The sequence below is a fragment of the Chenopodium quinoa genome, unplaced genomic scaffold, assembly GCF_001683475.1.
Source record: "Chenopodium quinoa cultivar QQ74 unplaced genomic scaffold, ASM168347v1, whole genome shotgun sequence".
In the NCBI taxonomy this organism is placed as follows: domain Eukaryota; kingdom Viridiplantae; phylum Streptophyta; class Magnoliopsida; order Caryophyllales; family Amaranthaceae; genus Chenopodium; species Chenopodium quinoa.
In genome coordinates this window covers 684,259-705,056 of record NW_018745454.1, presented here as the reverse complement: position 1 = coordinate 705,056, position 20,798 = coordinate 684,259, and the positions used below count along the sequence as shown (strand labels likewise).

The 20,798-nt window shown below is 35.2% G+C and overlaps 2 protein-coding genes across 2 annotated transcripts; both read left to right on the top strand.

Annotated features, from left to right (window-relative positions):
* Positions 1–98: 98 nt before the first annotated feature.
* On the top strand, positions 99–1,254 carry LOC110714253 (pectinesterase inhibitor 9-like). Its single transcript, XM_021892750.1, has one exon. It carries the CDS (start codon positions 277–279, stop codon positions 901–903), a length of 627 nt encoding a protein of 208 aa, XP_021748442.1. The 5' UTR covers positions 99–276; the 3' UTR covers positions 904–1,254.
* A 1,893-nt stretch (positions 1,255–3,147) lies between these two features.
* Positions 3,148–20,684, top strand: LOC110714593 (tubulin-folding cofactor D-like). Its single transcript, XM_021893137.1, has 17 exons — positions 3,148–3,806; positions 5,115–5,662; positions 7,315–7,417; positions 7,696–7,872; positions 8,755–8,946; positions 10,833–10,949; positions 11,422–11,526; positions 12,670–12,840; positions 12,914–13,129; positions 14,286–14,484; positions 16,129–16,334; positions 16,413–16,637; positions 16,715–17,272; positions 17,347–17,616; positions 18,929–18,973; positions 19,422–19,607; positions 20,116–20,684. Exons 1-17 carry the CDS (start codon positions 3,588–3,590, stop codon positions 20,404–20,406), a joined length of 3,828 nt encoding a protein of 1,275 aa, XP_021748829.1. The 5' UTR covers positions 3,148–3,587; the 3' UTR covers positions 20,407–20,684.
* The last annotated feature ends 114 nt before the right edge of the window (positions 20,685–20,798 follow it).

The following is a 20,798-nucleotide window of genomic DNA, read 5'->3' as shown; positions in this document are numbered from 1 at the left end:
TCATATAAATAATTAGTAAAAGATCCATCTCTTAAGTATATCATATATAGTGCTTTGACCTTAAGCTAAGCTCAATTTGCACTTAATTATGCACATGGGATTACCTTCAACAATTGACCCTAAACTAAAGCTGGCATATAATTAAGACACTAATTTTTTCCTTCTATATATACACCTTCTCACCCTTCTAATATCTCTCAAACACCACCTCCAAAATCATTCATTCATTCTAACATCTTCAATACTTCATAAGAAATATCACCATATATCAACCTAATGGCAAGATACACCATTCCCTTCTTGTTGGTATCGATTTCTCTCCTCCTCCTCGCAAGCAATGTTATGAGTTGTCGTCGGTGTTCTAGGGCTAGAGCCTTCACTATCATGTCATGTAGTGCCACTAGCTTCCCCAAAGTGTGTGAAGAGTCCCTAGCAAAATTTGTTAACTCAACCAACCTTGGCCATTTGCAACTAGCTCAGATCGCATTGAGAGTTAGTATAACTGAGGCTAAATTTACAAGATCCTACTTGACCAAATTGGCTAGTAGGCTTGAAATAGCCCATTTGGAAGAGGCCCAAGCCATAGTTGATTGCATAGACCAAATTAATGATAGTGTTGCCCAACTTAGATTATCATTAAAGGAGCTCCGAAAATGTACCAACAAAGTTGGTGTTGATGATTTTATGTGGTATATGAGTAACGTCGAGACTTGGGCTAGTACTGCCCTTACCGATCAAATTAATTGTGCCGCGACTTTTGAAGACAACGTTCATGGGAAGATTGTAAGGAATATGGTTAAGGCAAAGGTTGAAGGCGTTACTAAGGTCACAAGTAATGCTTTGGCTTTGGTTAATCGCTACGTTACAAGACATCGTTTTTCTCGTAGCACCCATCGTCCTTAATTAAGATGGACGTTTTTGTGATGATCATTTTGTTTGCATGGCTAAATGTTCGTTACTAATTAGTCTTATATATACTAAAGTAATTATTATTTCATGGATTTTTAGTTGTATTTTTTTCTGGATCTACAAATGCTTTGTTTGTTGTCTTTACTACAAAGTTTACGCGACCTACAAAGTAAGATGTATAATGATGGAAAGATTGTAATTATTGGTAATATTAGCAAAGTTTTGTAATAATGATATTATATGAAATCGTATGCAAATTGCAACAAAAGGTGGCACTTTCTACTCTATATAAAGTTTGAATGAAGTATGTATCTATGAATTATGAACAATAAGCATTTTCTAAAATCGCTACATCGTGTAAACGTTTATGTTAGTTCATGCTTGAACATATCCCTCGAGCATCTTGATCATGTCTTTTTTTTTATTTTTTATTTTTTATTTACAAAGTTCCAAAGAATTACGTGATGTTGATCATCTTGTTATTACGTGATGTTGAGTTGCATTAGATGAACTTGGAAGTGTAACTTATCTTACAAAAATAGTTATAATGTATTATTCATACCATATGGCTTATAAAAAAGAATTAGTCATATCGATGTACGGAGTACAAAGTAATTTACATATTATTGCGTGATATAATTGTACATGTACATAGTAAATAAAGGGCGGTGATTTGTATTATACGGATCGAGTAATAGCTTGGTATATGATACGAAGTCATGGTGTAAGACCAAACTAGTAAAATGTGACCTGTTATATGAAAACTTAAACATGTAACTCCAGTAAGTTGTGCAAACATTTTTTTATTTTTTATTTTTTATTTTTTTTTGGGACAAAGGAGTTGTACAAACATACAGAATAAATAACGTTGAGTTAAAAGTAGATTTTAGTTTAATTAGTTGGTAAATTGAACAAAGTCAACGATGATTACTCCTATGTAGAACTCAAGTTGCGCATGCGCAGCCACGTGATGTTAGAATCCTCCCAGAAAAGAAGGTGGAGAAATAAGAAGCAATCACAGCTGTGAAAGAGTTGTTCTAAGGAAGGATACTAAATTTGTTTCATTTGCACACTTTTGTTTGTTATTAGTCTAGCTTAACTAGAAAAAATAACTATGTATAATTCTTGCTTATTTTAATTACAATTGTCTTTGACTATCTAGCTTAATCTCCACCCATGTATTAAAGTGCAACAACATTAAGTAATTAACCTTAAAATGTGGCAACTCGATGGAATTAATTATTTGAAACCTTGATAATTACTTGTATAGTTGTATTTATATGGGATGTAAAAGTTGATTATATTAATGCGAAAAAGGGTATTGTTAAATTTAATTTCAAGTATCCCAATTTCATGAATTTTGAGAAAAAAAAAAGGTGAAATTGTTTGGTTGATAAATTATGACAATTACACTTTAATTATATAAGGTTTAATTTCCCACAAATATGGATAAAGTAATTTTCCTTGATCTTTCAATGTAACCGTGTAAGTGAAACTTTTTATACTCAACCAAACACCTACCGGCAATTCCTAATTAAGTGTTGAAATTACAATAGAAAATACACTATATGTAATCATACTTCTCATATCTAATCAAACAAGCAAATGATTTGAGATTGTTTTAGTGTTTTTTAACTTCGCATTTAAACCCTATGAGAAAATCAAACCTACAAGTTTTGATTGGAGCAAAAAGTTCCTTAACATTATCACTAAATAAATCCAATAATGCGCAATAAACTCCAATTTGTCACTTGCCAACCAAATTCCACAAAAAAAAAAAAAAAAAAAAAAAAAAAAAAAAAAAAAAAACTGATATTTGTAATAGATGAAACTTCAAAACGAAAAAAAAATAAAATTGAAATAAGTTATTATCAATAAATTACCCTTTCAATGATGAATATACTAATAAACTTATGAAAATATTTTCATTAATAAGTTGTGACAGCTTTCCTAACACATGTATCTCAATTCTCAATTGTTACATAAGGGATAAACTAAGTCAAATAAGTTTAAATGAATATTACACTATTATCAACAAGTAATACACTAGGTTATAGTTAAGATTTAATCAATTTTCTCATGTACATGATAATTTATTTTTAGAACTTAAGTAGAAAAGTCTCTTATTGAGATCAAACATTGAAAAAGATGTATCAAGACCTAAACTTTATTATATGAGGCATGGTGGACAAATTTTGATTGATGAGTGAATCTTTAGTAGCAAGCTCAGGTAACATTAAGTGACTGAAATCGAGTTATATTTTGTAGTTTATTTTTTTGTTGAATTTGACTCATTATTTTTGTCCAATCTTATGTCATTTAAACCTCCCTTATATTCACTAAAATTTTTGTTAACTAGGCTCAATTTTTTCCTATAGGTGTTATTGGCGTGGCGGACAGAAGCAAAACAAACCTTTCTAACCACGACATATTTCGAGAATTGTTAACTCAAAGTCTTTCAATCCAAAGTTTCAAACCGATTGCATAGCACATAACCCAAAATTTCAAACATATCGGCCTCAGACATGACCTGAACCGAATCAACCTTAATCGTACCCATTTCAAGTTTTCAACCACCCAATCATTCACTCTAATATTAGGAACACTAAAGCCCAATAAAATTATAAACTCACTATCAAGTGTGTAACTGGTGGCGGGAAACAGAAACACGAGAAAAAATGGTGGTGATGGAAGATACAACAGCAGCAAAGCTTGACAACAATGGCGAAGAAGTTGCAAATGAGAAGGTTGAAGAAGATGACGAACACGATTGCAAAGAAAGGGTTTTGCAAAAGTACTTCCTTCAAGAATGGAATGTCGTCAAATCCATTCTCGACGACATCGTTTCCGCTGGTCGTGTCACCGATCTTTCTTCTGCTTACAAGATCCGCTCCATTGTAGTCTCTCTTTCCCTCTTTCAATCATTGATTATCTTTCCTACATTTGATTGTTATTTATTGTTGTTTTGATTCGTAATTTTGTTGATAGGAGCTGATTTTAGGGTTTTTTTTTGTTATAAATTGATTGTTAAAGTAAGTGTTGCATTTGAATGGAGCTGTTTTTTTTAATCAATGTATTGTGTTTTCATTAGTAATTAATCTGTATATGATGAATTTGATCTGCGTATTAGTTTCGTAGTAATTCAATTTAGTGATTACAGTTGCCTACCTTTATAGTTGTATTGGTTGTTCATTAGAGCTGATTATTTTTTTTTATAGTTGCGGTTATCTGAATTTGGCTTCCGTGTTGTCAGATGATTTCAAAGAGTGGAATAGCGTCAATGCGTGGATGTATAGGAATATTTTTCGACTTGTGTTGCAATGCCATTTTTTTTTGTTGAATTATGTAAAGGAAAACAAGAAATCAGTTGGGGACGGGTCAATAGGATATAATTTAGGTTCTGAGTGACATTATGGAGATTTATACAATTATGAGATATCTTTTGGATATAGATTTGTGAGTTGTTGGTAAGAGTAGAGATTAGTTGGGTTGGAAGAAAGGGGAGGGGTGGTCTTTGAACAGTTATACTGTTGCAAGGTTTCTTGTCTGGTCTGGCATTTATTTTGGGACTATAAATTACTAAGAATGGTAGGATTATGATTAATTTTTTTTTTATCAAGGAATATCCCAGTCAAAGTGTAGAGATTTTTCTCATAGTTCAAGTGATGTATCACTTGTGGGAATAAAATTCATACCTATCCACAGGGCCTCTCCTGATTTCTAAGATAATATCCACAGGCTACAAATGGTTCGATCTTCATTTAAGGGTGCTCGTCAATCTGTTATAAAGGCAATTACTTGATATTGTGGTAGCATCCTTATTTCAAGATGCCTCTTTTAGCACTCGTTTTTCTCCGTATTACCTCTTCTAATGTGCTAAAAACACCTTAGATATCTTCCTGTGCAATACTCTTGTGTGTCAGCATGGAGTTGTTTGCAGGACTCTGTAGCCATGGGATTGATAAAGAAATGTGAAAGCTTTAATTTCTCATAAAACCTTGTCAACATGGGGACTATGCTAGTCCCAGAAAATTTAATTTGGTTATAGATTATCCTGCAGGCTTATCCAATCCGGTCATTTTGTGGCCTTTTGTTGGTGTTTTAATATCATTTGTGAGGCTACCCATTATTTCTATTGGTCATTGACGCTGTGTTTCTTGCTTGCTTCTCCAAAGTACTGAAGATTGTTTAATTGTATTGTGTAGATGGACAAGTATCAGGAGGAAGGACAACTATTGGAGCCTTACCTTGAAAGCATAGTTTCTCCTTTGATGTTCATCATCCGTTCTAAGATAATTGAACTAGGAACAGAGTCTGACGAGATTCTTGAAGTGGTCAAGCCTGTTTGCATAATAATCTACACATTAGTTACTGTTTGTGGATACAAGGCTGTTACCAAGTTTTTCCCGCATCAGGTTTCTGACTTAGAACTTGCTGTATCTCTCCTAGAGAAGTGCCACTCTTCAAATACGACAACATCCCTGCGCCATGAAAGCACTGGAGAGATGGAAGCAAAATGTGTTATACTATTGTGGCTATCTATTCTTGTTCTGGTTCCGTTTGACATATCTTCAGTTGACACAAGTATTGCACAAACTGGCCATTTAAAAGGAGATGAGCCATCACCCCTGGTACTTAGGATATTGGAGTTCTGCAAGGATTATCTTTCAAATGCAGGCCCCATGCGTACCATTTCTGGCTTGCTACTCTCAAGACTTTTGACACGCCCTGATATGCTGAAGGCTTTTATCAGGTTTCTTCTTAAGATCACTCTTCTATTGATTAATGTTTCAAGTCTTTGAGTGGAAGAAAGAATAGGTGTATGCTAGGATGGAGATGCTGCTTGCGTGTGGGGTTGAGGATGATCTGATTTTCATCATCTTAGATCATACATCCTCTGTTAGCCTCTTGGCACGTAGTTCAAGAAAGATATTAGAGAAGGTAATTGTACAATTGAATCAAAATAAATCAAACCCTGATAAAAAGATAGTGTTGGTATATTAAGGTATAAAGTTAGTTTTATTAAGCTGTCTTTTAACTTCTCTAAAATCTTCCTAAACTGCGTGCGCTCCAGGTAAAATTGAGTAGGTGCCATAGATGATTTACTTATGCATATGGGCTGCAGATAGAGCAGTCAGAATATGAGATATCAGGGATCATCGTCAGGTTGCTTATTGTTTGAATCGGTGATTGGTGTTGCTCTGCTCTTAGATTTCTTGGATTATGCAGAGTGCATTACTTCTAATGAAATTTGGGTTGTTTGTATAACTAGATCGCTAGATGACTTTTGACTAGATGCAAATTTAGGTGAATTTTCTTCATTGTTGCTTACTTTTAAGGCCTTCCTCATTTTATATTTTTTGAGAGAATTCTAAGGAATGCAACACCTTTCCTCACATCTCTATTTTTAAGTAGTTGCGACTTGGAATGATGCCTCATCCATTACGAATCCCTTATTAAAAAATATTTTACAAAAAAGAAGAAAGATTTTAGATAAAGAAGTCACTTGTTAGGGGATAGAGTCCAGAAAAGAATTTTCTTAAAATGGAAGTTGAAATTACTGCATTCTGCAATTTGAAGAGAAGCTAGTGATAGGCTTACATAAAATTTCACATATAAAAAAAAATATTCTTGAGATGTCAATTCGTAGAATGGTTACTACCTGAGCAAATTTATAAAAGGACTATGTTGATTTGCTTTTAGGAGTTTGCTTAATAAGAGGCTGTATCAGCTGTCAACCCGAGAAAAGTTGTTAAAGAAATGGGAATTGCTAACTACCTGTTCAAATTTATGCATCAAACTTGAGAGTGACATGGAGTAGGGAGATTCCACTGAACAGGAATGCTTCCTGTCCCTATAGTTTATTTTGCATCTGAATGTGGCCATCCATGTGCTGTCCTACAACTCAAGCCGGTTGTGTATGATTAGCAAGCCTTGCGATTATAATTTCACAAGTAGTCCTTCTCTTTCTGCACCTATGGGGGGTATTTCCTGAGCTTTAGGTCATCAAATGAAAAGTAATGGGGAATTTGAGCGTAATGTGAACCTTCTCAGATACACTTTCTACCTAATATTAATTGTCATATCTAGGGCATTTAACAAGAATAAGTAATCAACATCTAGATTTGTTGCTTTACAACAGTTTTCTCTTAGCATTAGAAACTTGAAAAACATTTAGGGACATTTAATAAAGGAAAAAAAAGAAGAGAAATATCAGTTGACAGAGTGATTACTTTTAGGTGTTTTATAATGACTAACTTTTAGTTATTTTGTTACCCTTTTTCAATAAATCATCTTTGGTGTAATCTATTTTTGAACATGTTTGACTTGCTTCTTGATTTGATCTTTGAAGGAAAAATTAACCACTCAACTCAATGGAATTATAAAATCTGATTTGTTTTTCAGCTTCACTGAATGGACCCATGAAGTATTGTCTCTGTCATCTGATAATGTCATGGAGCATTTCCGTTTGCTTGGTGCTGTGGAAGCTTTGGCTGCCATTTTAAAGGTTGATTCTTGCTTATTATACTGGTTTCTCTTTATTGGCTGAACTATTGTTTTTATTTTTTTGTTGGTTGGTAGTTTGGGGAGAGGGGGTAGGGGAGGGGATCAAACAATTGGCATGCCTAGAAGGACTTTTAGAATTGATATTTGCTATACATCTAACTGGGGTGTCTAATAACTCTGTTAGGATCTGAATTACTCCATGTTATTCTTAATTCCTCTTTCTTTAGGACTCGAAACTGAATTTGCCACACAGTAATTTACAGATAATGTTTGATGCAGGCTGGTAGCAGAAAAGTCCTACTTGATGTGGTTCCCATTGTCTGGAATGATGTATCTGCCTTGATGAAGTCCAGTGTGGCAGGGAGAAGCCCTTTGCTTCGCAAGTATCTTGTAAAGCTAACTCAGCGTATAGGTCTTGTTTGCCTTCCTCATCGTTCTCTATCTTGGCATTATAAGGTCAGGACAGCTGAAACTCCTAGTTCTTTGATTCTGTAACTGTGCACGTCCTTTGCTTGTGTGTTCCTGGATTGTGAACATAATTCATTATTTGATAATATCTCTTCCATGTTGCAAAATATTATGTATTTTTGACCCTTTTTGTGATGGAGAAAAATTAGTATAGGAAAAGGATTTACTCTTCTCTTCTAGTCAGAGGTGGATTATGAGGATTGAGTGTTTCCCTTATTTTTTGAGTTACTCATTCAGCAAGTTTGATAGTTGTCTAATTTTGTATAGCAATTTAGGATTCACTTTTAATTTTAACCCGCAAGTCTCCAAACCTTTAATAATACTCAAATTTAGTTAATTTCTAATTAAAAAAAAAAAGAAAAGAAAACTTTACATAGTAACTTCCGGTCTCATCCGAACATTTATTAACTTTCACTCTTCCACTTATCATATCTGCAAAAAAAAAAAAATGTAATAATAAAAACTGACGATGTATATGATTAATGTACCTCGTGTGCGGGTATATTCTAGTTTTAAATATTTGCTGAGAGAGTGTAATCGCCCCCACCTCCTAAGATAGGGCGAAAGTGTTTCATCAAAATAACAGTATGAACATATAACGGTATGAGATGAGGAACCCTTCATAATTTAGTAATCTAGTGTCTTTATGGGTCAAGGTGGCTGGGGCTTTAAGAATTATTTGATTAGATAGGCTTGAAGAAATTGACATGATTTGTAATTTAGTTTTCTTATCACACTTCTCTTTCACTACTAATTTTTTTTTTGCACTGGATAATATGTTCTAATTTCTGAAACATATATAATTATAAAAACAAATTATGGTTTGTCTCATTTTTGTCAAGAAGCTCACATATATATGCTTCTCTGCAGGGTAAAGTCGCATCACTGGGACAGGATCTATTAACCAATGATGTGAAAGGAACAGATCACTGCTGTGATGGTGCTGATATGAAATCATCCAGTATAGATCAAAGCATGAACAGTGAAGAAGATGAAGGCATGGATGTTCCAGAACTTGTAGAAGAGATTATTGAAGTGCTACTGACTGGCTTGAAAGATACGGTATGTTTGAAGTGGTGAGATTCTTTTTCTTTTATCCAATTTCCATTGCACTCTTGTGCATTAAACTCGGAAACAGAAATCATATTGCATGATGCCTCAATATAGCATGGTCTTAACAAGAGAGCTCTCCAATAGGTCTTGTGTTTGGTACTGGTTTTGGAGGCTATACACATAAATGTTGTTTTAAAAAAACAGATTTATTAAAAATTAAAGCAGTAACTTCATTCACTAGGACCGAATTTTTTCATTACAATCCCAGACTAGGCTGCCAAATTAAATGACATGTCATCTAGCCTGAACTCAAATGAATTACCCTTCGAAAACAGAACATGCTATGCAGGAATCAACATTTTGAATGCTTCTTTTTCCTTGCCATCTCAATTGCATACATAGATTGCGCTGAGCAACTCGTCAAGATCGTATCTGAAGTACTTTTTTCTGTCAAAACTGTTGCAACCAAACAACCTCTAGGTCTCAAGATGAGCAGCCAAGCCATTGAAGAATATCTTTCCAAACATTCTTACTAAAATCACACTCAAAGATTTGTGCACCATATTTTCCACAGCCCTTTCATGCAAAACACAATAGAGATCATGATTAATTCCAAATTTTACAATTCTCTCTTTTGTATTTAGAGTTGGCCATATCCTCTTTTATGGGACAAACACAGCTCTTGGGCTGGTCCTATTTGAACACACCTGATTTTTCCATTGGACCTTTACCCCTCTATCACTTTATGTTTCATGTTGGCATGTTAAATGCAAAATTTCCCATCAATTACTACTGGTTGCCAGCTTGTAACTTTGTAGATGAGGTTCAATGATCCATAGCCAACACCACCCTTTTCATCATCCATGACATACTACTCTAGACATTAAAATCCCACAAAATTTGATGATTAATATAGTAAAGGGATCCATCTTGAATTTGAAGATCAAATGAGTTCAATAATTGCCGATCCATGGCAAGATAGACATGTTCTCAATACCCATATTTAGCCGTGGTAACTTAATACACATCATCATTTGCCTTAGTCTATGTGTTAGAATCCAACTCCTTTTGATGTATTAGATTCCCTTTAGATGCTTTCTTAGAGTTTAGTTTATGTTTTCTTAGCTTGAGGTCCCATTATTGTGTTACTGTCAGTTCAGTGTTCATTAGGGATTCTCCTTGTAATCAATTTAAAGCTCTTTAGGGGGTGAATGATTAATGAAATCTTAAGCCTTCTACAAGTGTTGCTTTGCTTTTATGCTTGTTTGTTGTTAGACCTTTATAGATATTGACATATTGTGTCTTATTTGCATAATAGCTCCCCTCCAAACCAACTTGACGCGTTAAGAACTCGTGGTTTGGACCCGCTTGTGCCCGCCTTGAAGTATCGGCCGTCACAAGCCCTGACCACCCGCACTCTGTCGCCCAAATAGACGTGAGTGCTCCTTTGATTTAATTGCCCGCTTGTGTTGCTTTGTGCTCACAAGCCCTTCTTCCGCTCAAGGCTAGCGTTCTTGCCGCCAAAAGGCTAGAGCGCGTCGCACGTTTCGGGGTCTAAACTCCCGGACCGTGACACTATGCCATATCTTGATGCAGTAACTTAGTATATCTTCATAATACATTACAATACTTTTTACATCGTGAAGGAGCTCAGCACAGCTTCCATAAGGCTAATGAATGGCCCAAGTTTTTCCTCGTACTCTCTTACCGAAGAATAATTTTTCTTCTGTGTTATGTATTTAGTGCTTTGTTTCTCTTAGTTAAATTGATAAGTTTTTGGCGCAAGGCCTTAATCCCATGATTTTTGAGGCACCACCTAATATATCCACCTGAATTTTAGCCATGCTTCTGGTTTTCAACATCCTTGCAGTGATATTATAATAAAAAATTTGCAGGACACTGTTGTCCGTTGGTCTGCAGCGAAAGGTATTGGCCGTGTGACCTCACGTCTCACATTTTCCCTCTCTGATGAAGTCCTTTCATCTGTGCTGGAGTTATTTTCACCTCGTGAGGTAGGCTGTCTTTGCTTTAGTAATAAATTTTGCATGATGAGTTTCCAAATTGAAATCTACTTTCAGTGGACTTTGCAAATTATGTTGCTTATCAGTGCCCCTTTCATCCTTTGTTTATGGGTGACTCATCTGTGGTGTCGTTTTTGATATATCTCTTGTCAAATAAAAACCGTCTATGTGCTATTTTATGAGTTTTTTTTTTACTCTCAGAACTTCTTATTCACATAAGATTTTGAAGATGAACTGAGTATGGTACATGTGCCAGGCCTCTAAGACTTGGATACAGTTTCATTTAACATAGATATGTTTCACCTTTTTAGCCCTTCCTTTGTGGGGCCGTTGGAGACCTTTTGTCTTCCTATCAATTCTCTGGAGCCTTATGAAGCTTCAACAGTTAGAGATTATTATTTACATTGTATATGTATATGTAATATGCTGAAAATTAATTGGCTTTTCTGGCTATTCTTTCCAGGGAGATGGTTCATGGCATGGAGGCTGCCTGGCTTTAGCTGAACTTGCTCGTCGGGGGTTGCTGTTGCCAATTAGTCTTCCAAAAGTTGTCAATGTTGTTGTTAAGGTTAGATCATCTGGTATAGAGATGTTATGACAAATAAATTGAAAGATCATCTCTTAGACTTTTGGTGTCTTTAAAAATTTCAAACAATACCAACTATCATCCATACCTTAGCTTACTTGATGTAGCTGAATTACAATACCAACACATGGACTATATGTTTTTATGTCAACATGTGCAGTGCATGAAAACAAAACTAACACTTTCTAGCTATAGGCCTGCCTAGGCAACCCCCCTTTTTTTTTTATTTCCTTTCCAAAGGAACCGGTGCCCTAAATGAACGAATTGAAAACAAGATATAGGTAGTAATAATGACAACTAAAGCAGAAACAAGTAAATAACAGTTTTGATAAAATTAATGTTCTATATGGTCTTTTAAACTCTCTATGCCATCCTATTCCTAGTGGATATGTATCTTCCATAGCCTTAAAATCTTTTTAAAAAAGAACAATGTTGAACATGTAGCACATGGTTTGAAGAATATGTTTATATGTCTACTTAGAATCCCCCCCCCCCTCTGATATTTAAAGATTCACAGATTAATCAAATCTTGTAGAATTAAGTCTGGATGGCTCAAATGGAGAGCAGCGACTGGGTTTATGTGTGGTTGTGATCATAGCTTGTCTTTACGGCTAAAAGAAATTTTTTACCATAAAACAATTAGAACATGGTTATCAAACGGGTTAGGATGTTGGGCTTTTTAAGGAGCATGTTAAGAAGATGAGTGTAGAAGAGATTTGTAAGTTGGGATGGATGGAAACACATTGGGGGAGAGATGTAGATAGATGGTGGAAAGTTAGAGTTGCAAATATAGGATAGAATAGGCGAGAATTGACACATTGGTTTGGTTTTGTAAAACATCCACCTCAAGGATGCACTGGTAAAGAAGGTGGAGGGTCAAGATGAAAAAGATCTTAAAAGAAGCTGTGGTAGGTCAGAGAAGACTTGTAAGGATGCAGTTAAAAACAATCCATGAAATAGCAGTTTTGCAAACCATTTAACCATGTAGCCCTGGATAGAATCGTAGAAGTGAGAGTTGGATGAGTTTATTTGTGAAGGACCTCATCCAACTCCATCCTTTTAGAAAAAAGGCTTTTGTTTTTGGGGCTATGCAGATGACTATAATCATTAATTTCATTTTTACAGGCACTGCATTATGATGTTCGAAGGGGCCCACATAGTGTTGGGGCTCATGTTCGCGATGCTGCTGCTTATGTTTGTTGGGCATTTGGTCGTGCATACTACCATGCTGACATGAGAAGCATACTGGAACAACTTGCTCCTCATCTGTTGACAGTTGCTTGTTATGACCGTGAGGTGGCTTATCTATTGTGTATTTATACTTGGATTGATTCTTGTTGCCAGCTGAATCTTTAAAAATGTGATTCAGGTGAACTGTAGAAGAGCAGCTGCAGCAGCCTTTCAGGAAAATGTTGGAAGACAAGGAAATTACCCGCATGGTATTGACATTGTGAATACTGCTGATTACTTTGCTCTTTCATCACGTGCAAACTCATATCTAAATGTGGCCGTTGGCATTGCTAAGTATGACGGGTATCTTTACCCTTTTGTGGATGAACTGATAAATAGCAAAACGTGTCACTGGGTATGACTTCCTAAATTTGACTCTCCTACCATATATGTGTACTGTTTCGCTTAAAGACATTTCATGTCATTTAAGTTGTAATATTGCTCATTCTTTATATTGCATGATGATGTTGTCTTGCTATCAGTATAATGTCATTTTCTCATTTTCAAACCTTGCGAATTGTCGATATTTAATTACCTGATTGGCTTTTAATTTCTAGAGGTTGTAGCCCCAAAGCATCTTCTCTGTTTCCTCTCGTTTGCAATTCCTTCCCTTGCCTTTTGCTATATTCCAGCTATGCATGACATAATTAATGTGCTTAACTGCCCTCTGGCTTACGTTTTTTTTATCCCCTTCGCTCTCTGTGCTGTGAAATTTTACAGCATATCCTCCATTAATCAGTACTCTTATAGGGAGCTGTTGATCTTATTTCTTTTGAATGCACTTAAGCTGTCAGTTATTCTAGTTTGTTGGGGCATGAGTCTCTTGCTTGCTTCTTGAGAATGGGTTTCGGTTGCTGGAGGGGGATCTTGAACGAAAATTTTAAATGGAAATTTAGGCCAAGTACTCTTTAATTAAGAAAGAATAATATCCACTACTCCAGTGAAAAATAGTTATAATCATTAGTTGTTTGTTTAATCAGCAAAATTCAGTTTAATTTCTGAGTAAGTTTTGATCAGTGAAGATCAGTTTTTATTGGTATAACTCAGTACTAATCTGTAACTGCTCAGAGACTCAATTGAATAAGTAAAAAGAATAGTATCAGTTTTGATAAGATTTACTTGGTAAAAAACTGAATCCAGTAAACATCAGGTGAAGAGAGCTGGCCTTAATGTAGTGATATAACTTATTTATATATCAAATACTTAAGTGACTATGAATGTACAATACACATCACTTTAGGGGCCAAGTTGGGCCTAACTTTGCATCATATGGACTCATACAGTCACATCAATCAAATTTGGTAATTTTTTAGCTTAAACAGTTATATGTAAAACTTGCTGGAGCCTGAAGAAACAATCTTGATAATTGTCATATGCGCATGTTTCATCTAGTGGTATAATGCTATTATATACATCATTTCCATTATGTGTAACATTACCAACTCAGGTCTTTTCTTTGTATTTTTTTATGCAAAATTTTGCTATAATTTGACTCTTGTATATATTTTCAGGATAAAGGCTTAAGGGAACTAGCTGCTAAAGCCCTTTCTGCCCTTGTAAGTTATGATCCAGAGCATTTTGCAAACTCTGTCCTAGGGAAAATAATACCGAGCACACTATCAACTGATTTGTGCATGCGCCATGGTGCAACATTAGCAGCTGGAGAAGTTGTTTTGGCTCTACATAAGCTCAATCATACCCATTCTGCTGGTTAGTTTTCTTCATGTAAGCTTTTTCAGATAGTATCTTTATCTTTATGAGGAGAGACTTTCTCCTGTACAAAATAGATTGCAGTGTTCCTATTCAATAGATTGTCATTGAATTAATTTACTTCCTAGCATCAGAATTTTCTGTTTGCAGTTTACTTCTGGCATCCTCCTTTTAAGCTTACTTTTTATTGATCTTACTGTCAGAAAGTTTTTTCCGCATATTACTACATTTTAATTGTGATTTTGAAATTTTTAAATGAAAACGCCATGCTTATTACTGCAAACAACTCATGCATGGACCTCACTTTATTTTTGGGATTAAGGCTTCGAATGTTGTTGTTGTATGGACCTCGCTATACCTCAGATTTATGTTTTTTTGGCCTTCATTGAAGTGGATAACCCTTTCTGCAGAAATGTCTCTACTGTATATTGTCGTGATGGGTAAATTATGGACAAGGGGTGGGGGAGGGTTAGGAGAAAAAAAAAAAAGAACTACAGGGAAATTTGGGGGCAAATCAAAATCCTTGAAGAAGAAACTGAACATAAGAACTTGACAGGATTTTCAAATCTCAACTGTCAATTTAAGTGGAGCAAAAAGACTGGAAACAGGTTTGCGGATGCAACTGGGAGATGATAGATGATGTTGGTGGGTGAGATGGTCAGAAGATGGAGGGAATTTTCTTTTTTTCTTTTTGAAGTGTACGGGATAATCATGGTTAACATAAGTTAAATTTAAACGGATTTATGAACTAAAAATTTATCATTTAGGTCATGTTGTAGAAAATTAGTAACACAGGGCTGCCATGGAAATTTCAAAATGTTATGGCTAACAAATGGAATGAGTAATAATTAATGGCCACTAATGAAAATTTCCCTTTCATTTTTTTATGTCTAAAATGCTGAACGCAAGTGAATCTATATTGTTGAACAAAAATTAGCCAATGCTGAACTGTTTAGCTTTTAAAACTTTGATCTGAACATGGAATGTTCTAATCTTGTTCTTCATTTTGCCAACTTTCTTGAATTCCTATATGGCTGCTAGTATGCTACCTATAGGATCTCATTTTGATAGAGTTAGTGAGTTTGTTCATGTTTTGGCTGTAAACAATGAGCAATCATACTAGTTACCATTGTCTGAGCTCCAAAGTTTTGCTCTCCCACTTCAATCTTTCTAATATATTTGTTTAGAGTGCTCAAAATTAGTCTGGCCTTCCTGAAATGTAATAAAAGGCGCAAGAGTAGACTTTTATTTTAGTTTTATTTTAATATTTGAAGTTTTTCCTTCTAGAGTTGCAAGTCTTGCAACTACTTACTAATACATCTTCATTGGCTAGGTATATTCCAGATTCCTTCTAAGAAAATCTGATCAATTTTTCTTGTTTCCTGTAATAGTTGGAATTGTTAGTAATGTATTGTTAAAAAAATTCTTCAGATTCTGTATAGTCCTTTGCGGTTTTGTAGTTTATACCAGAACATTCTCTCTGATCTGATATACAGTATGTTTAGATCTTATTCTCTGATTGTGAATTATGGGACCTGGCCCTTCTTTGCTGTAATTGATCTTATTGAAATTTTCTGTATCCAAAGATTTAAAAGATAAATTAAATAAAATTAAAAGTTAAGACTTTTGTATTTGCTATTGCAGATAAGCAGAAACAACTTGCTGGCCTTGTCCCTGCTATTGAAAAAGCACGTCTTTATCGTGGAAAGGGTGGAGAAATAATGCGTGCAGCTGTTTCTCGGTTCATTGAGTGCTCCTCTTTGGCCCATATACAATTACCAGACAAAATAAAACAAAGTTTGCTTGAAACACTCAATGAGAATCTAAGGCATCCAAATTCTCAGATACAGGTCAATCTTCTACCTATGTGTGTTTGTGATTACAACTTAGTGCCGAAACCTCACTTTATTATTTAATGTGTTGAGTAGATAGCTGCTGTTGATGCCTTGAAACACTTTGTTCCGGCTTACCTTCAACCGGATAATGGTAAAGGCTCTTCTGATATTACATCAAAGTATATCGAGCAGCTGAGTGATTCTAATGTCGCGGTAAGACGAGGCGCTGCATTGGCACTTGGTATTTTACCCTGCGAATTCCTTGCTAAAAGATGGAAGGATGTACTCACAAAGCTCTCAAAGTCGTGTGAAATTGAGGTAATGAAACCTTCTTTATGCCTTTTTTCTCAGAAAATTCTAAGGTATTGGAGAAGCTAAAAGGACTGGACTTTCAGGAAAATCCTGATGATCGGGATGCTGAAGCACGGGTAAATGCTGTCAAAGGTCTTGCTGCTGTATGTGAAAGTTTGGCTGACTCAAGAGCCACATCATCTCTGCATATTAGGGAAGATGATATGGCTCTTTCTCTTCTCATTAAGAATGAAGTTATGAGGAGTTTGTTTAAAGCCCTTGATGATTATTCAGTGGACAACAGAGGTGATGTTGGTTCTTGGGTTCGTGAGGCTGCTATGGTTGCCCTTGAGAGATGCACGTATATACTTTGTAGAAGTGATGCTGTAGGCGATCAAAGAGAAATAGAAGCATCTTCACAAGTCTCAGAACTTGATGCAATCAGAAAAAACCAGGTGAACTCATTGTTCAATGAAGAACTAGCTATCAATCTAGTCGGAGGAATTCTCAAGCAAGCTGCAGAAAAAATGGACAAGTTGAGAGAAATTGCTGCCAAGGTTCTTCAAAGAATTCTTTACAACAAAACAATATTCATCCCCTTCATACCTTACAGGGAGAAGTTGGAAGAAATTGTACCTAATGATGCAGATTTGAAGTGGGGTGTAAGTATGTTTTCATTGTTTTATATCAATCTTGTGAGAGATTGATTGTTTCCTGATGGAGAGTTTTCTTGCAGGTAGCTACTTTCTCATATCCTCGTTTTATACAATTACTTGAGATTAGATGTTACAGTAGATTTTTACTATCTGGACTGGTTGTAGCGATTGGTGGGTTACAAGAGTTTCTTGGAAAAGCATCACTTGCAGCTTTATTAGATTATCTGCTAGTTACCAAAGCTCAAAATGCTGATGAAAGAGTCTCCCGTGAACTTAATCTTTCCACAGACATACTTTGGGTCCTGCAGGAATATAAAAGATGTGATAGAGTCATCACACCAACTATGAAGGTAAGTTTGCTGCTGAAGTACTTTTGAGGTGGTATCTTTATTATTATCAACAGATAACTTTTATGCCAATTGAGCCTGTCTGAAGGTGTTTAGATAGCTTAGTATCACGCAAATCTTCTGAGCATTAGAATTCAAGTTTAAAAGTGATGCAGTTTTTGGTGTTTTATTATAGATTTTGGTGCTTCCAATCCCTTTTGCTGACTGTGGTGGCAGCGAGACTTTGTGTATATACTTTTCATCGTGATCTTGAAATATAAATTAGAATTATGATATTTTTTTGATGGCATGCTGTCCTGTAAAGACTTGCAGAATTTGCCAAATAGAAAGTCCACCTGTATCCTTGATTCCTGGTAGCCTTGTAGCCAAATTTTGTAAATAAAATGCTCAGAAAAAGGTACTATCCATGTGTGCTCAGTATATCAATACATTTTGGGCTTGTGTCTAGGTCAGGGTCCAGGAATAGTTAGCTGCCTTGTGTGAGATATGTAAGCTCCAGCAAATAACAAATGATTGAATTTCTCTTAATTTTTTTCAAAAAAAAAAAAAATTGTTATTTGATTGTCCTTGTAGTTTGGATTGTGTCTTCTATGTCAGAGATGTGGTACTTTGTTGAAAATCAATCCTTCTCTTTAAAGTATTTTTTTTTTCTAAGACCAAAATGTTTTAAACTTTCGTACAAACAAGTATGCAACTCAGAATTATTATTTGATTCAGCTTGCGGATTAAAATGAGATCTCAAGCTGCTTCTTAAAGTTACAGGACATATGTTAATAATACAATGAACCTGTAAGAGCATGCAGATTAGTTAGGCTTTTTTCTTTTTCTCGTATATTATTTTCCCCCTGAAAGGCTTCTGTTTTTTGTATTGAGGAATATTGGCTGATGCTATTCAGTCTGATTTAAGGCAAGTTGAAAATTAGTAAATTTCTTATTATATTTTTTTATCAATGCAAGATCATTACAGAATCACCCTTAAAAAATTGAAGGTTTTGTATCATTTGCTCCTGCTCTCAGCATAATCTAAAATATTGGCCTGCTTGAAGTTTGGTCATAAAGATGTCTGTGAAATAATTATTAATTTGTTTATATGAGAAAAATTATTAAATCCAATAATTCTTTGAAGAAGCTGTTGTGAAGATGTGTTACTGACTTACTGAGCTGTTTTATTGCCTTTGGCTTCTAGTGGCTTTATTTGTTCTCTTGCAAGTATTTTGGAGTTTTGTATTATTTCTTATTGGTCTGTTATGCTAAAGTTGTTTTGCATAGAACCATAGAGTCATTTCATTCTAATATAATTGCCTTTTTGTTTCAGACTATAGAGATTCTTTTCAGTAAAAAGTTCTTCCTGAGCATGGAGGTATTTCTCTGTAATCTCTTTAGTTTAATCTATTGCTGATAGACTTTCCCCTGGTCTTCTCATCATGTTCTTGTTACAACATAGGAAGACTGTTGTATTTGTCTATAAACTCAAGATGTACAATAGGAACCTGAAACTTAGTTATGAAGCGACAAAATCTTTAATTTCAAGTGGAATTTACAACACCTCATACTTCCTGAAGGATCAAGTGTATTTTGATTTGGCATCTATGGATATACTTGTTGAAGTGTAATTTCTCTGTATTTTGCATTTGCCTTTTCCTGGATCCAATACTGTTTTAGAAATTCATGCTTATGAAGAGATAAAGTCGTGTCTTTGCTATATTCGCCATAAGAAGCCTGACGTCCATTAATTGAGTGGTTTCTGCTAGTTGTTTGTTTGGTGTGATGATGCTTCTGATTAATGTGCCTTTGGTCATTGGTTTCAGGCCCATACAGCAACTTTCTGTGCAGGATTGTTGGATTCAATTAAAGTAGAGCTGAGGGCATGCAAAGACTTTATGAAATTGTATTCAGGAATCGCCCTACTTGGTTATATTGCATCTATTTCTGAACCTATTAACATGCAAGCCTTTGCCCATCTACTCTCTTTCCTCGGGCATCGATATCCAAAGGTTCGCCAGTTTTTCGAGTTTTTGGATTCTGCATTTTTATTCTTTTAGCCAAAAATTATACTCTGTGCCCCTTTATAATAGGCCACATTTGATTTGAGGTCTTTTTAAAGAAATTTAACTAATATGCCCTAACTATCCTTCAGACCTTCACTATCTAAACTTTACATCACCTAACCAATGTGATATTTCCTTAAAAATCTTGTGAGGGTATCAGTAAGGTAGATAGGGCCAAATTCAAAATGTAACTTAGGATTTGAGAAATTTTCACACTAGGTTAGTAACCCTGTAAGTTCAACTTCTTACTTACTCACATTTGACATTCATTTTAATGACCCTAAACTTGGAAAGATGCTGTGGAAAATTGGAAATTACTAACCTTAAAGAGGCTGCTTTGTAAATTTAGTAAGTTTGGGATCAGCTAAAATTGAAATGTGGCCTGTTATATTGTGACTAAGGGAGTAAATGGTAATACTTATTACGGATTCATCTAAGCTATCTGTTGTATCAGATACGGAAGGCTTCAGCTGAACAAGTGTATCTTGTCCTACTACAAAATGGAAATTTGCTGCCTGAGAACCAGATAGAGAAAGCTCTTGAACTTATTTCTGAAACCGCTTGGGAAGGTGACTTAGATGAGGCCAAGCAACAAAGATTGCAATTATACGAGCTAGCTGGTCTGGATCCTGGGCTGCTTCTCAAAGCCAGCTCTGGTGTGTTGAAGAGGGATGTAGAGCAAAAACAATCAATTTATGATGAACATGCTTCGTACTCTGCTTTAGTTGAATCAACGGGTTTTTAGAATGTAATGCTCTATTTGTTCTTCAGGTCTTCAGGATGAGATACAAACCCCATGTTGCTTTTGAGGAATTAGACGGGGTTTGAATTTTGGAATTTCTATTTGTACCAGTAGGCTCGAACACGCTACACGCCTAGATGCAGCAAAAACAACATCCCCTTTCCAATCTCTGGCTACCACCCTACCCAGCCATCATCATCACAAAGGGAGGCATTGCAGTTAAACTCGTATATCAATTATATTAATAAGTTTTATGATTTTTTGTTGTTAAAGGTTTTTTTTTTAAAAAAAAATAAATTAAATTAAACTCATAATCCGTATTTTTGTTATATATATATATACACATATATATTACAAGGTAAAATATATTAACTGACATTTAAAAAAACTGAGCA